Source organism: Schistocerca piceifrons, chromosome 3, assembly GCF_021461385.2.
Source record: "Schistocerca piceifrons isolate TAMUIC-IGC-003096 chromosome 3, iqSchPice1.1, whole genome shotgun sequence".
In the NCBI taxonomy this organism is placed as follows: domain Eukaryota; kingdom Metazoa; phylum Arthropoda; class Insecta; order Orthoptera; family Acrididae; genus Schistocerca; species Schistocerca piceifrons.
This window is the reverse complement of record NC_060140.1, coordinates 375,089,997-375,103,419: the sequence shown is the minus strand read 5'-3', so window position 1 is coordinate 375,103,419 and position 13,423 is coordinate 375,089,997. Positions and strand designations below refer to the sequence as shown.

Below are 13,423 nucleotides of genomic sequence, written 5' to 3'. Positions count from 1 at the left end.
GTGACGGAGGACGGAACTGTTCCAGGCAGGGTTCAATATATGAACACAAAATCAAATAGGGGTAATGCAGGAGTAGGTTTAATAATGAATAGGAAAATAGGAATGAGGCTAAGCTACTACAAACAGCATAGTGAACGCATTATTGTGGCCAAGATAGACACAAAGCCCACGCCTACTACAGTAGTACAAGTTTATATGCCAACTAGCTCTGCAGATGACGAAGAAATTGAAGAAATGTATGATGAAATAAAAGAAATTATTCAGATTGTGAAGGGAGACGAAAATTTAATAGTCATGGGTGACTGGAATTCGGCAGTAGGAAAAGGGAGGGAAGGAAACGTAGTAGGTGAATATGGATTGGGGGTAAGAAATGAAAGAGGAAGCCGCCTGGTAGAAATTTGCACAGAGCACAACTTAATCATAGCTAATACTTGGTTCAAGAATCATGAAAGAAAGTTGTATACATGGAAGAAGCCTGGAGATACTGACAGGTTTCAGATAGATTATATAATGATAAGACAGAGATTTAGGAACCAGGTTTTAAATTGTAAGACATTTGCAGGGGCAGATGTGGATTCGCACCACAATCTATTGGTTATGAACTGTAGATTAAAACTGAAGAAACTGCACAAAGGTGGGAATTTAAGGAGATGGGACCTGGATAAACAGACTAAACCAGAGGTTGTACAGAGTTTCAGGGAGAGCATAAGGGAACAATTGACAGGAATGGGGGAAAGAAATACAGTAGAAGAAGAATGGGTAGCTTTGAGAGATGAAGTAGTGAAGGCAGCAGAGGATCAAATAGGTAAAAAGACGAGGGCTAGTAGAAATCCTTGGGTGACAGAAGATATATTGAATTTAATTGATGAAAGGAGAAAATATAAAAATGCAGTAAATGAAGCAGGCAAAAAGGAATACAAACGTCTCAAAAATGAGATCGACAGGAAGTGCAAAATGGCTAAGCAGGCATGGCTAGAGGACAAATGTAAGGATGTAGAGGCTTATCTCACTAGGGATAAGATAGATACTGCCTACAGGAAAATTAAAGAGACCTTTGGAGAAAAGAGAACCACTTGTATGAATATTAAGAGCTCAGATGGAAACCCAGTTCTAAGCAAAGAAGGGAAAGCAGAAAGGTGGAATGAGTATATAGAGGGTCTATACAAGGGCGATGTACTTGAGGACAATATTATGTAAATGGAAGAGGATGTAGATGAAGATGAAATGGGAGATATAATACTGCATGAAGAGTTTGACAGAGCACTGAAAGACCTGAGTCGAAACAAGGCCCCGAGAGTAGACAACATTCCCTTAGAACTACTGTCAGCCTTGGGAGAGCCAGTCATGACAAAACTCTACCATCTGGTGAGCAAGATGTATGAACAGGCGAAATACCCTCAGACTTCAATAAGAATATTATAATTCCAATCCCAAAGAAAGTAGGTGTTGACAAATGTGAAAATTACCGTACTATCAGTTTAATAAGTCACGGCTGCAAAATACTAATGTGGATTCTTTACACTTAGTTATTGTCTTAAAGAAGCATTTTGAGTGTTAAAATCTCCTCTTTGAGCATCTAACTTAGCATTTAGTTCTTTTCTTAAAGAAGCATTTTGATCAATTAGTTGTTTTCTTAAAGCTGCTGAATCTGCTATCTGGGCTTTAAGTAAATTTACTATCTCAGACCAGTCTGGCACCTCCTTTCTCACTGTCAAAGCCATGGCTGGTTCTGAAGTTTCCCCTGTTTTTTGAATGCTGTCTATATCCCTATTGATTTTCGACCTAGTGATCATCCAAAACAACTTCACCTCTAAATGTACTAGCTACAGTACTATAGTCTTTGAACAGTTTCCTCTTTATTTTTTTTTCCCCCTACTCGAACAATTATTGTCTTTTGCTCACCTGGCATAGAGTTTTAGGCTGCGTTGGGTCGGTGAGCAGGTGTTGAATCAGCACCAGTGAATAGCACAGGCACTGGCAGCATCGAACGTTGGTTATGGCATCAGTGTCGGTGTCAGCGAGCCATTGCAGTCAGCAACAGTGGCGGTTTACTGCATCAGCGTCAGCGGCTGGTTACTGCGTCGGCGTCGGCTGGTTTCTGCATCGAAGTTGGTGGCTGGTTACTGCGTGTGTGAGAATTGCTTCGTCCCCACACACAAATCATATTAATCGAAAAGTTGAGATCTTTCCTCCGTTCTTTTGATGTTTTTGCCTTCTCCTGTCTTATATTCTATTACATTCACAACTTTCTTCCTTTGGTTTAGTAGACACAATGCAATTACTTGAAACAGTTTCTCTGTCTTTTTATGCCTGGTTGCTATGGAAACTCAGATATCTTCTCCCTGTTTTTGGCTTATAATGTTCCGTTTTCTTCGAGTCCTGTCACTTGGTTGCTACGTTCTAATGCTTTCTTGGATGACAAAAGACAGTGCTGTGTTGGGTTGCACAACTCACATGTCTCTTCCAGTTGCCTCATACATTGTGCATACAGCCGATCCTCTTCTTTGGGTCATCAGCTATGTTGCTCTCACCGTTTAATTCTTCTCTGAAAACTGTATCAGGTTAAAGGGAATAATATTAACCAACTCTCTATTCTTGAAATAAATCATGTACTTGTAGAATCTTTTCAGTTCAACAACAATATATTTTCAATTCTCGTCTGAAAGTAACAATTATTCTGTACAAGCTCCAGCAAGTCAATTGGTTCCAAGATAAATGTTAGAATCAACAAAACTCCCATACAATTACATACGTGCTGCCTCATGCAGAGCCAAGACATGAAGTAAGAGTCTCTATACAATACACGCTTAATCTGTCTGTAAAAATTATCATGACACCACAAACCACAGAATATTGTACAAGCACTCTTTGACTTTTTGATATAAATTCCTAGGCGTTGCTGGTAACCTCTCATCGGGGCCACTCATCTGATGCAGCTCCTGGCTTCTCGTGACAGCTGTCCCTCCTGCACACACAGATATGTGTGGTGCATTTACTGCTCTCTCACCCTCATCATTAAAATATTGAATGTTCGAGATGGTGGAGAGCCAAGTGTTCTAGAACTTACCCTGAAATTCTTTAAACACTACACATTCTCCGACTGTGTTTCGACTACCTCTCAGTGTGCCCTGAAATGAGAAATGTCCTACCCACTATCCATCCCACTCTTTCCACAGTGGTATTCCACCACCCACAGAACCTACACAATATTCTCGTCCATCCCTACACAGGGTGTATATGACCTGGGACAACCGGGAGATCCGGGAAAAACCTGGGTATTTTTTCGTTTACCTTTCTTGCGTCAAATGAAAACAAAACAGGTTTCTTTTGCTGGGAGCTATCATGTGACTTAAAATAAATTCACATAATTACAGAGGACTAAAATGTGTTATTGTTTCCGTTTTCTGATTTTATGTTATTTGAACATAATTGATAGTCAAGCAGTAATTATCTTTCAGAACAATGAAACTATTTTTGTCACTTCACTATAGGAATTTGGCCTTTATTGATCTCTTCACAGTGGCAGTCAAAGTTTTGATATGAAGTGTTTCATTCTGCAGTATTGCCAAGGTTCAACTGTTTGCTGAATTTCAAGTGCATGTTTTCATCTAATGGTTCATATGGCATTATGCAATAATAATGAGCCAAACATGAGATAATACAGTACTGGTACTTCCAGAAAACTGGCATCCAGAAGACCACACTGAAGAGTTTAATACCAAGTGGGGACCTACTTTAGTGTGAATCTGCACATACAAATGTGCACTTTTGGCCAAATTGTGCATTAGAGTATGGTTTATGCAGTTCTGTTACACTCGGAGTGTTCTTGGATGTCCTTTTCTGTTTTTGCCATAAGATCTCATAATGCTATATACATACAAACATACATAAATGTTTACTTCAAGATCACTAAGCAGGCAAATTTGGTCAGTAGTATTGAATTAAATGTTTCACAGTATAATGTAATTGGATAGATAAAAGTTTGCTCACCAAGTGATGGCTGGAGAACACATCCATTAAAAAAAAAAAAAAAAAAAAAAAAGGTTTCACTTATGTAAGCTTTCGGAGCCTGTGGCTCCTTCATCCAGCAGAAGGGTTGAAGGGGAAGGAAGAGGGGTGTAAGGGAAGGAAGAGGGGTGTAGGGGAAGGAACTGGAGAGGTTTAGGAAAAGGAGTGAGTTTGGAAAAGTCACCCAGAACTCTGTGTCAGGGGAGACATACCAGACATTATGAGAATGAAAGACTGATTGTTGGGGACTGCACCTGGGAGCTTAAAGATGGAAGACCTGGTAATATGGAAGACAGAGATTATCGTTAAAACATTGCGCATGAGTTAATAAGAATGAAAATATAAGTGCATTGTTTGTAACAGAGTGCCTCCACAGCACAGTGCACGTGTGATCTGGCAGAGGGAAAACTCCATCACACAAGATCTTGAACTCCAAATAAACAGTAGAAAATAGTGGGGGGGGGGGGGGGGGGGGAATACTGAGATTTCACAAGGTTTCACTGTAATCCTGTGGACTGCTAGATGGAAAACAAAGAGCACAAATTTTTCAAGTGATCAGCCATGCAGGAGCTCATGACAGCAATATCATCAAGGTTTCACTATAATCCTGTGGACTACTAGATGGAAAACAAAGAGCACAAATTTTTCAAGTGATCAGCCATGCAGGAGCTCATGACAGCAATATCATCCAGATAATTAATGCAACACAGGACAGGCATAGTCAATTGCTCTAAAAATCATTTGAAAATAAGAGGGGTGCTGTCCACCCCAAAAATTAGGTACACATATTGATAGAGACCAAAAGGACTATTCAAAATCATAAATAACAGAGACTCTTTGTCCACAAGATCCTGCAGATACCCTTCAGACAAATCAATTTTAGAAAAATACTTGCCACTCAATATTTTTGCCAACAGTTCCTCCTGGTGTGGGAGAGTGTACATATCCACAATTGACAACACGTTGACAGTGGCACTGAAATGGCCACAGAGGCAAAGTTTCCCAAGCAGCTTCTGAACTACAACCAGCAAAGATGACCATTCACCAGCCATGGCAAGTTGCACCATCCCTAGAGATGGAAGTCTGTTCAGTTCTGCTTTCACTTGATCTTTAGGGTGACAGGAATACGATGCACATGACAAAATGAGGCCAAACCATGGATTTCAAAGAAATACAAGCAGAAAAATGTGCAGCACATCCTGTACCTTCTGAAAACAAGTCCAAAAACTCTTCACACAGTGTTTTCTATTTGAGGTATGTTACCTGATTGGACACTAGGTAAATTGTGTCAGTGATAGAAAATCCAAATGTGTCAAATGCATCCATCCCAAACAAGTTCTGAACACTGACATCAGCAACCACCAAAAATGTAATGGAACAAACAACTGACTCACAAATGGCAGATACCGTAAATTGTCCCAAACACACAATGTTCTGTTTGTTATAACTGACTAGCTTCTGCATGGCCAGTGTCAGTGGGAGCAAGCCTAAACTCATGTAAATTTGAGAATTCAATAATGTTATTGCATCAGTGTTGATTTGTATCTGGAGCACTTGGCAAAAGACACTGAACTCGGTAGACGACTTGGAGGGATGTCACAAGCATTGGAATCACACAGTTTACATCCATGTCCATATCCTGAGCAATTTTCTTCGAATGACACAGAAAGGCAATGTGGCATTTCTTCCAGCAAGCATTACAAGTAGGACAGTACTTAGGACACACTGAATGTTTGTGCTGGACAGAACAGAAAGGACAAGAGAGAAACAGAGAATGCTGATGCTGGTAGTGTGGTGATCGCGGCTGCTGGGGCTGGCCTTGATCTGCTTGGCATTGGACGTGCATGTTCACCACTGTTGCTTTCTCATGGAAGCTATCTGTCATCCAAGTGGGCACATTTTGTGACACTATTGGCACATCGCCACACACTTCAGTTTTGTGACCTGCTGCCTGAGAAAATTCAGCAGATTGTGCTATTTGCAAAACTTCAGACATTGGGGGGTTTTCACAGAATAAAACCTTCTGGCACACTTCCTTGTCCGGAGCTAACCAAATAATTACATCATGCACTATACAAGGGCATGAGTAATGAATTGACACTTATGGCTATGGCCATGAGGTTCAAGGTTCATCCAGTCATTGTATGACTGGTTTGGTTTCTTGTGGCTTCAGTACTGTTTAGCTCAAACTGCTGTGACATGCACTTGTTCGTGATGGTATTTGGACAATAAACTGCACATGTGATCAAAAGTGAGAGCTGCTGGTTCTTGTAAAGGGGCAAGATGACACAGTGATTGATACATTTTAGGTGGAATCCACAAGAGGAAGAAGGCTTTGCACAAATTTGAGTCTGTCACACTGAAAGCAGAAAAAGGCTGTGTGAGTCTTTTTTTATTAACCTACTAATCGTTGACTGAATCATCATACAAAAGAAAAGTGGGTGGATGGACTAGTGGAATGATACCCTGTCTGTTAGTGAAAGCTGACAAAGTGATCGCTGGCAAAGTTAGCTATTCAGTCAGGACCATTAGCACGGTGTCCATAAGACTAACTTGATGACACTGCACTTAAAGACTGTGCATGTGAAAACTGTTCCAAACTCTTTGCCAGTTGTGTAGTAACCAAGTAATATGCAAAACTGATCTAAGTAACACAAATAAAGTGTTTTTCATAAACCTCTGAACAGTAACAGAAGTAAATCTCTCAGGAATCCACATGCAACAAAGACACAGAACAACAGATGTTAAAGGTATAACTGGAAGAATGTGAGAGAGTCAGTCAGCACTGGTCCATGCATATATATATATCTGTGTGTTAGTCATCCACAGGCAGTGTAGCAGAGACCACACTGCGTGCACACCTCACACAGGTGGTCTCTAGCGGCTGGCCTGCACTGATACAGTTGGCGGCCAATTCAAGCATGAACACATGGCAAAACGACCCTTGGCACACAAATCGCACACTAGTACCAGGATACAACATGATATATATATGTAATAGAGGGAAATAACATTCCACGTGAGAAAAATTTATCTAACATTCCACGTGGGAAAAATTTATCTAAAAACAAAGATTCTGTAACTTACCAAACGAAAGCGTTAGTATGTTGATAGGAGACAATAAAAAACACAAAAACACACACACAAATTTCAAGATTTCACAACCCCTGGTTGCTTCATCAGAAAAGAGGGAAGGAGAAGGAAAGACGAAAGGATGTGGGTTTTAAGGGAGAGGGTAAGGAGTCATTCCAGTCCCGGGAGTGGAAAGACTTACCTTAGGGGGAAAAAAGGACAGGTATACACTCTCACACACACACACACACACACACACACACACACACACACACACACACACATATCCATCCGCACATATACAGCTGTATGTGTGCGAGTGTATACCTGTCCTTTTTTCCCCCTAAGGTAAGTCTTTCCACTCCTGGGTTTGGAATGACTCCTTACCCTCTCCCTTAAAACCCACATCCTTTTGTCTTTACCTCTCCTTCCCTCTTTCCTGATGAAGCAACCTTGCGTTGTGAAAGCTTGAAATGTGTGTGTGTGTTTGTGTGTTTTTTATTGTCTCCTATCATCATACCAACGCTTTCATTTGGTAAGTTACATGCGAGTGTATACCAGTCCTTTTTTCCCTTTAAGGTAAGTCTTTCTGCTCCCAGGATTGGCATGACTTCTTCCCTCTCCCTTAAAACCCACATCCTTTCGTCTTTCCCTCTCCTTCCCTCTTTCCTGATGAAGCAACCAGGGCTTGTGAAAGCTTGAATATTTGTGTGTGTGTTTGTGTTTTTTATTGTGTCTATCAACATACCAGTGCTTTATCGTTTGGTAAGTTAAAGCATCTTTATTTTTTATATATATTTTTCCCATGTGGAATGTTTCCCTCTATTAGATTCTTATTATTAGTATTATATACATCCATTGGGCCTTCAAAGCCTGGATGGGGATCTCCTAAAAACTGTTATTATTGTTATTATTATTATTACATTGTAGGATAAAGTATGTGATTTTAATATTTTTTTAAGTTATTATAAAGTTGTTTGTTTAATTTTTAGGCTCAGTTTAGTGGAAGTATCTGTGAGTCTGAGTGCAATCACTGGCAATGCAGTATGTGCACCATTGTATAAAGCCTATGGATTTGTTGGCATATTTACAACTGCAGCTGGTCTGTGTTTGGTGGGCTTCTTTTACGTACTGTTCCTGCTACCAGAATCAATCACTCCACCACATTCTCAGTCAGAGGTAACTTTTTTTTGCCCTTGAGTCAAAGGTTGATTGACTTATTCATCTTGTTCTATGGATCACATTATGAAGAAGAGCCTTGAGGGACAAAGAATGAATTGGGACATACATTAACTCTTAGAAGCAGCAATAATAAAGGGGATTACTAAATAATTTTCATTAAATGTCTGTACCCTGTTTGTGTGTACTCAAACCAAATTCAAAATAGTGAAATTAACAAGAATGTCACCAAATTTGAAAAAAGGCCTTGCTTCCTTAAATACAGCAAACAATGACTCATGATCTTGTATTGCTGGTGTAAACATCCATATTAATGTTTATCATAGAGCAATAACTATCTACGTACAATAAGAGAAGAGGCCTGTTTACAATGAATGTTGCTATTTGTCAAGCTGCTAACAGTAATCTTCTATTCTTGAGCCTATCTAATCTGAAAATTTGTTGAAGGAGTGCTTAATAATGTGTTATTAATTTTCTTATGAATATGTATGGATCTCAAACTTTTGCTTTATGTTAGAAGAGTACTTGCTAAAGACCTTCACATAAGAATACATAATCCTTGTCTGAATTTTGGACACGGATGCAAAGCCTATACTGACTATTTTTCTTTCTTGTATTATGGTTGTATAAATCACTATGCACATCACATTTATTTTATTTTATTTATTTATTTATTATTTTTTTTTACAATCGTATTGACCAACTAGGATCACATTAACAACTTCAGTTCCATTTCTTCCTTTGTTGTTATTTCCTATCTTTCTAGTATTCCCTCATTTTCTCCCCATGAAGTCTCTTTCTTTCTTCTGTCCATGTTGTTCCCGACTTTTTATTTCTTCTGCTTTGAAAACCCTCCAAATTCACCATTTTATTTTTAAAACAGTTTCTTTCTGCTGTTTCTGATTCTTTGATGCTGTTTCTCTGTAGATCTTTCCTTACTTCTGTAATCCATGTTATTGTCAAATTCTTCTTCCAGAAATATAGGAGTATTTATTTTGTTAGTCTATGTCCATCCATTCAGTAGAGGTGTCCAAAACTGGTTAATCTTTGTTTGGCCACTACTTCTGATATTTTCTCTATATTTTTGTATACCTCCTCATTACTTCTTATTTTCCTACCATGTGCAGTTTTTATTGCACCCTTTATTTTTCTAATAATCCTTCTCCGGGATTCTTCTTTATTAGCAACAAACATCATTAAGTAGTAAATGTAGTTGGAAATGAGGGTAATAATACTTAGGTCTTTGAGGAGGCTTTGGCAAGTTAGGAGATTATTTGAATTATACTGTATTCTTATTGCTTAGTTTTGGTGAATGACTACTTTATTTCCTTTAGCTGTATTCCCAACAAGACAATTCAATTGGGCAACAACAAGTGTAAGCATGCAAAAGAAACTAGTATTCTGGTCTTCAACTAAGACATTGAGAGGTACTTTCAGATGCAAAACATGCCAAACTCAGCTTCATGATTTGATTAGCCATGTGTTGACTCCATGTTAGCTTGTTACCTAGTTGACCCTCTAAGCATTTTAGGTATACTTTTTTATTTAATGTATAACAAATATTGTTTATTTCTTGCCCTAACAGTTAATAGAAGGAAACCACATAATACAAGAAATTAAGATACTAATACTCTGCCAAAACACTGTCACAGCAAGATCTTATGGCATAGTGGGATTTATAACTTCTTAGTGGTGGCACAGAATGATTCTGCTGCCACCAGTTTACATTTCATTTAAGGACTGCAAGGGTAATGTAAGAAAAATTAGGACATGTTCAGAGAAATATAGACAGTTGTTCTTCTCTTGCTCCATTTGCTTACTTTCATTCTATCATGTCATATGGGATCATATTATGGAGTAATTTATCAAATTGAGCACAAGTATTTAGAGTGCAAAAGCATGTTAATAGGACTCATTTGTGGTGTAAATTCAAGAACATCAGTAGAAAACAGACCATCCTTAATTAAAAACCAGATTGGAGCATCTGTTGCTACATTCACTGTAGACACACTTATCAACATTTGGGAAGAACTTGGCTATAGACTTGATGTGTGCGGTGTGACAAATGGTACTCAAATTGAACATTTATAAGGTTCTTGGTAAAACTGTTTGAGTTGCTCTTTCATTTGACATATCATTTATAACTGTAAGTTTAATATAATAAATATTATAAAGCATTAAAACCCCAATATTCATTTATAAACACCCTGTACATAGTATAAGAACAAGCTACATAGAGACCTAGAATCACTTACCTTGGTACAAAAAGGGTCCAGTATTCAGGAACACACATTTTCAATAAATTGCCAGCAGCCAGTAAAAACTCGATTTCAGATAAAGCAAATTTAAACAGAGTTGGAAGTGCTTTTTGGTTGGCAACTCCTTCTCCTCTGTAGATGAATATGTTAACAGGGGCTGTGAGAGCAGCATAAGTAAAATGTGTCTTAAATTTCAGTTTTTGACATCATTTGGTCATACCAGTCATGATTAGGCATTTTGTGTATGATCAATTTGTTAAAAGTGCATACTATGTTTCATTCTGACAGTGTATTAATTCTGCAAATATTAGCAGTTCCAGTTTACTGAAATGTATTAACGTATTTCACATATCTCCTGACAAATGATCAGAGAAGTGAGTATTACATTCAGATGTTCAATGTTCTTTGTGTTATATTTTCTGACATGTTCCACACCCACAGGAATCATCTCAACTTTAGGTATATGGAATGAAAACTGAAGCTCATCTAATCTAATGTAACAAGAAAGGGAATGAGTAGTAGTTGTATGAGGTACCCTCCATCATGCACCATACAGTTGTTTGCAAAGTAGATGTAGATGTAGATTTAGATTTTTGAAATAACTGTATATGGGTGGTATAAACAATGTCAGCCAAAATAAATCTAGTTCATTTTTATTGGATTGTTTATTGGTATGTGCAGCGTTTGCTGTAACTGAGAACAAATAATCACTGGAATTGGTTGGCAGTGTTTCAGCATGTCATTATACCAGCCACAGATGTGCAGTCAATTTAAATATTCACATTGTTTGTATTGAAGCACATTAAAAAAAGAAAATAATTGTCACCCTGTGGAGAAAACACACTAATATTGTGTAACATTGCAGCTAGCCTTGATAATGGCCTGAATTGATTGCTACATTTCACTCTCTGTTCCAAATAGTCTCAGACATTCTATATGTGATTAAGATCCAGTGATGCACTGAACTACTCCATGTGTGATAAAATGCCTGAGTGTTCGTCAGACCAGACATGTTGCATGCAGCCCTGTGAATGTGGCTATTGTTGTTAGGGAAGATGGAAGTGTTCAGAATACACTTTTCAAGAAGGGCAACACTTGTTCACTGAGAATATTAAAATAAAGATGGTTCATGTTCACTGAACCTGAAGGAGTGAGCCCACATCACTGTATGAAATGCACATCAAAACATCACAGAAGCCCCCTATAACCAGAAAACATTGACCCTACTTCTTTGGGCAAAGCACTCAGTGCAATCATTCACTTGGAAAGAGGCATAATCTTGATTTAAACACTTGAGGAGTAAAGGAGACCACTTACTGAAAAACAGAAGTGTTGAGTTGTCGGCAGACACACTCAAGAAAACATGGGTGGGAGGGGTAGAGAGAGAGTGAGAGAGGCAGGGGCCAGGAAGAAGGGTTGTGGGTGGGTGGCCAGCAGCTCATTGGGAGACAGCTGTTTTGCCGGCTACAAATGCAGGAGGGAGGAGTGGCAGGTGCACAGGAAAGGCATGTGACCCACAGGTGCCAAAGTTGGTGGGGAGTAGTGCACACTGAAGGTGACGTAGGGACATGTATTACAATGGGTGATAGGATGATAGGATGGAGGAAGGGGAAACTGTTGGGCAGAGTGTGCAGGGTGAAGGGACAGTGGGTTACTGGAGACTGATTGAGCCCAGGATGATTACAGGAGAGAAGGACAGTTGCAAGGGCTACTCCCATCTGTATAGTTTAGAGAAACTGATGGAGTAGGTAAGGATCAAGATGCCAGGTTTCTAAAGCAGCCATTGAAATTGAGCATGTTATGCTCTGTTGCATGTTGTACTACTGCCCCTCAACAGCCCCACCCATGAAGAGATCTGAGTACACAATGTTGAATGTGGGGAACTTCAAAATATATAAGTTGTGTCTCATGATCACACTTTTGCAAGCAGCTACCACTGAATATTCCTTACCAGTTACTGATGAAAAATGCTGCAGAAGATGATAAACTCCTGCATAGTATGAATACTAGACTCCACAGGTTTGAGGAGATTCATTCTACCCAGTATAATTTATCATTACTGAAGGTGACAGAGCAATAAACATTCATATGTAAGCATAATGAAATTGATAGTCTCTATTTTATTATTGTTATTTTTTGCTCACAGATGTCAGAAAAATGTAGTTTGTGATAAAACATTATTGTGTTCCTAAAAGTCACTAATCTAGTTGCAGAAATTAGAAGATATAATTTAATGCAGAAAATAATCAGCTATAACTTTCTCAATACATAGGCAGCTCATGAAATTCCATGTAAAGTTGCATAATTGCTCAGTTTGAATTACTTGTTAAAAACAGCAATTGAATTGGTGCCATCTGTCTCATGAAAACCTATTCACAAACTTTCAAAGACCAGTATTGAGTGAGTAATATACTACATCACTCCAATTCAACCAAAAAAAAGTCAAGCAATATAGTGACTGTTAAAGTTGCAGTATTTTTCATCTCAGTTGACTATGTTAAATCTGCAGTTTCACTGTCACTGTTGCCGCACCTGTCTCCTTCACCTTCACAATCTTTGATGGAGACAGTGAGGCTCATTTGTCCTTGAAGACAAGAATAGAATTACTACAGCTTACACAGAGGCATTTACACAGACATCCTTTCTACACTCCACACAAAGATGGAACAGAGAAAAACCCTAATACTTGGTTCAATAAAAAGTACTTCACAGTGGTTTGCAGAGTATGAATGTAGTTGTAGAAGGAATTCCTAGGATTGTTCATGTGAGTAGATTATCAACAATTGTAACTGATTGTTAGTATTGTGACATTTATGTCCTCATACAGATACGTGAAAAATAAATTAAGTCCAAAGGTTCTGATTTTAGATTGCATATGCTTCAGCCACCAGTTGAGGCATATTGCA

General features: G+C 38.6%; 1 protein-coding gene across 1 annotated transcript in view; it reads left to right on the top strand.

The window, feature by feature from the left end:
- The window catches only part of LOC124789406 (proton-coupled folate transporter-like), a 314,682-nt gene that overhangs the window by 198,545 nt on the left and 102,714 nt on the right, over window positions 1–13,423 (top strand). The window contains exon 5 of the mRNA XM_047256749.1: window positions 8,073–8,259. Coding sequence (XP_047112705.1) covers window positions 8,073–8,259 — 187 coding nt within the window. The remainder of the gene's footprint in view (window positions 1–8,072; window positions 8,260–13,423) is intronic.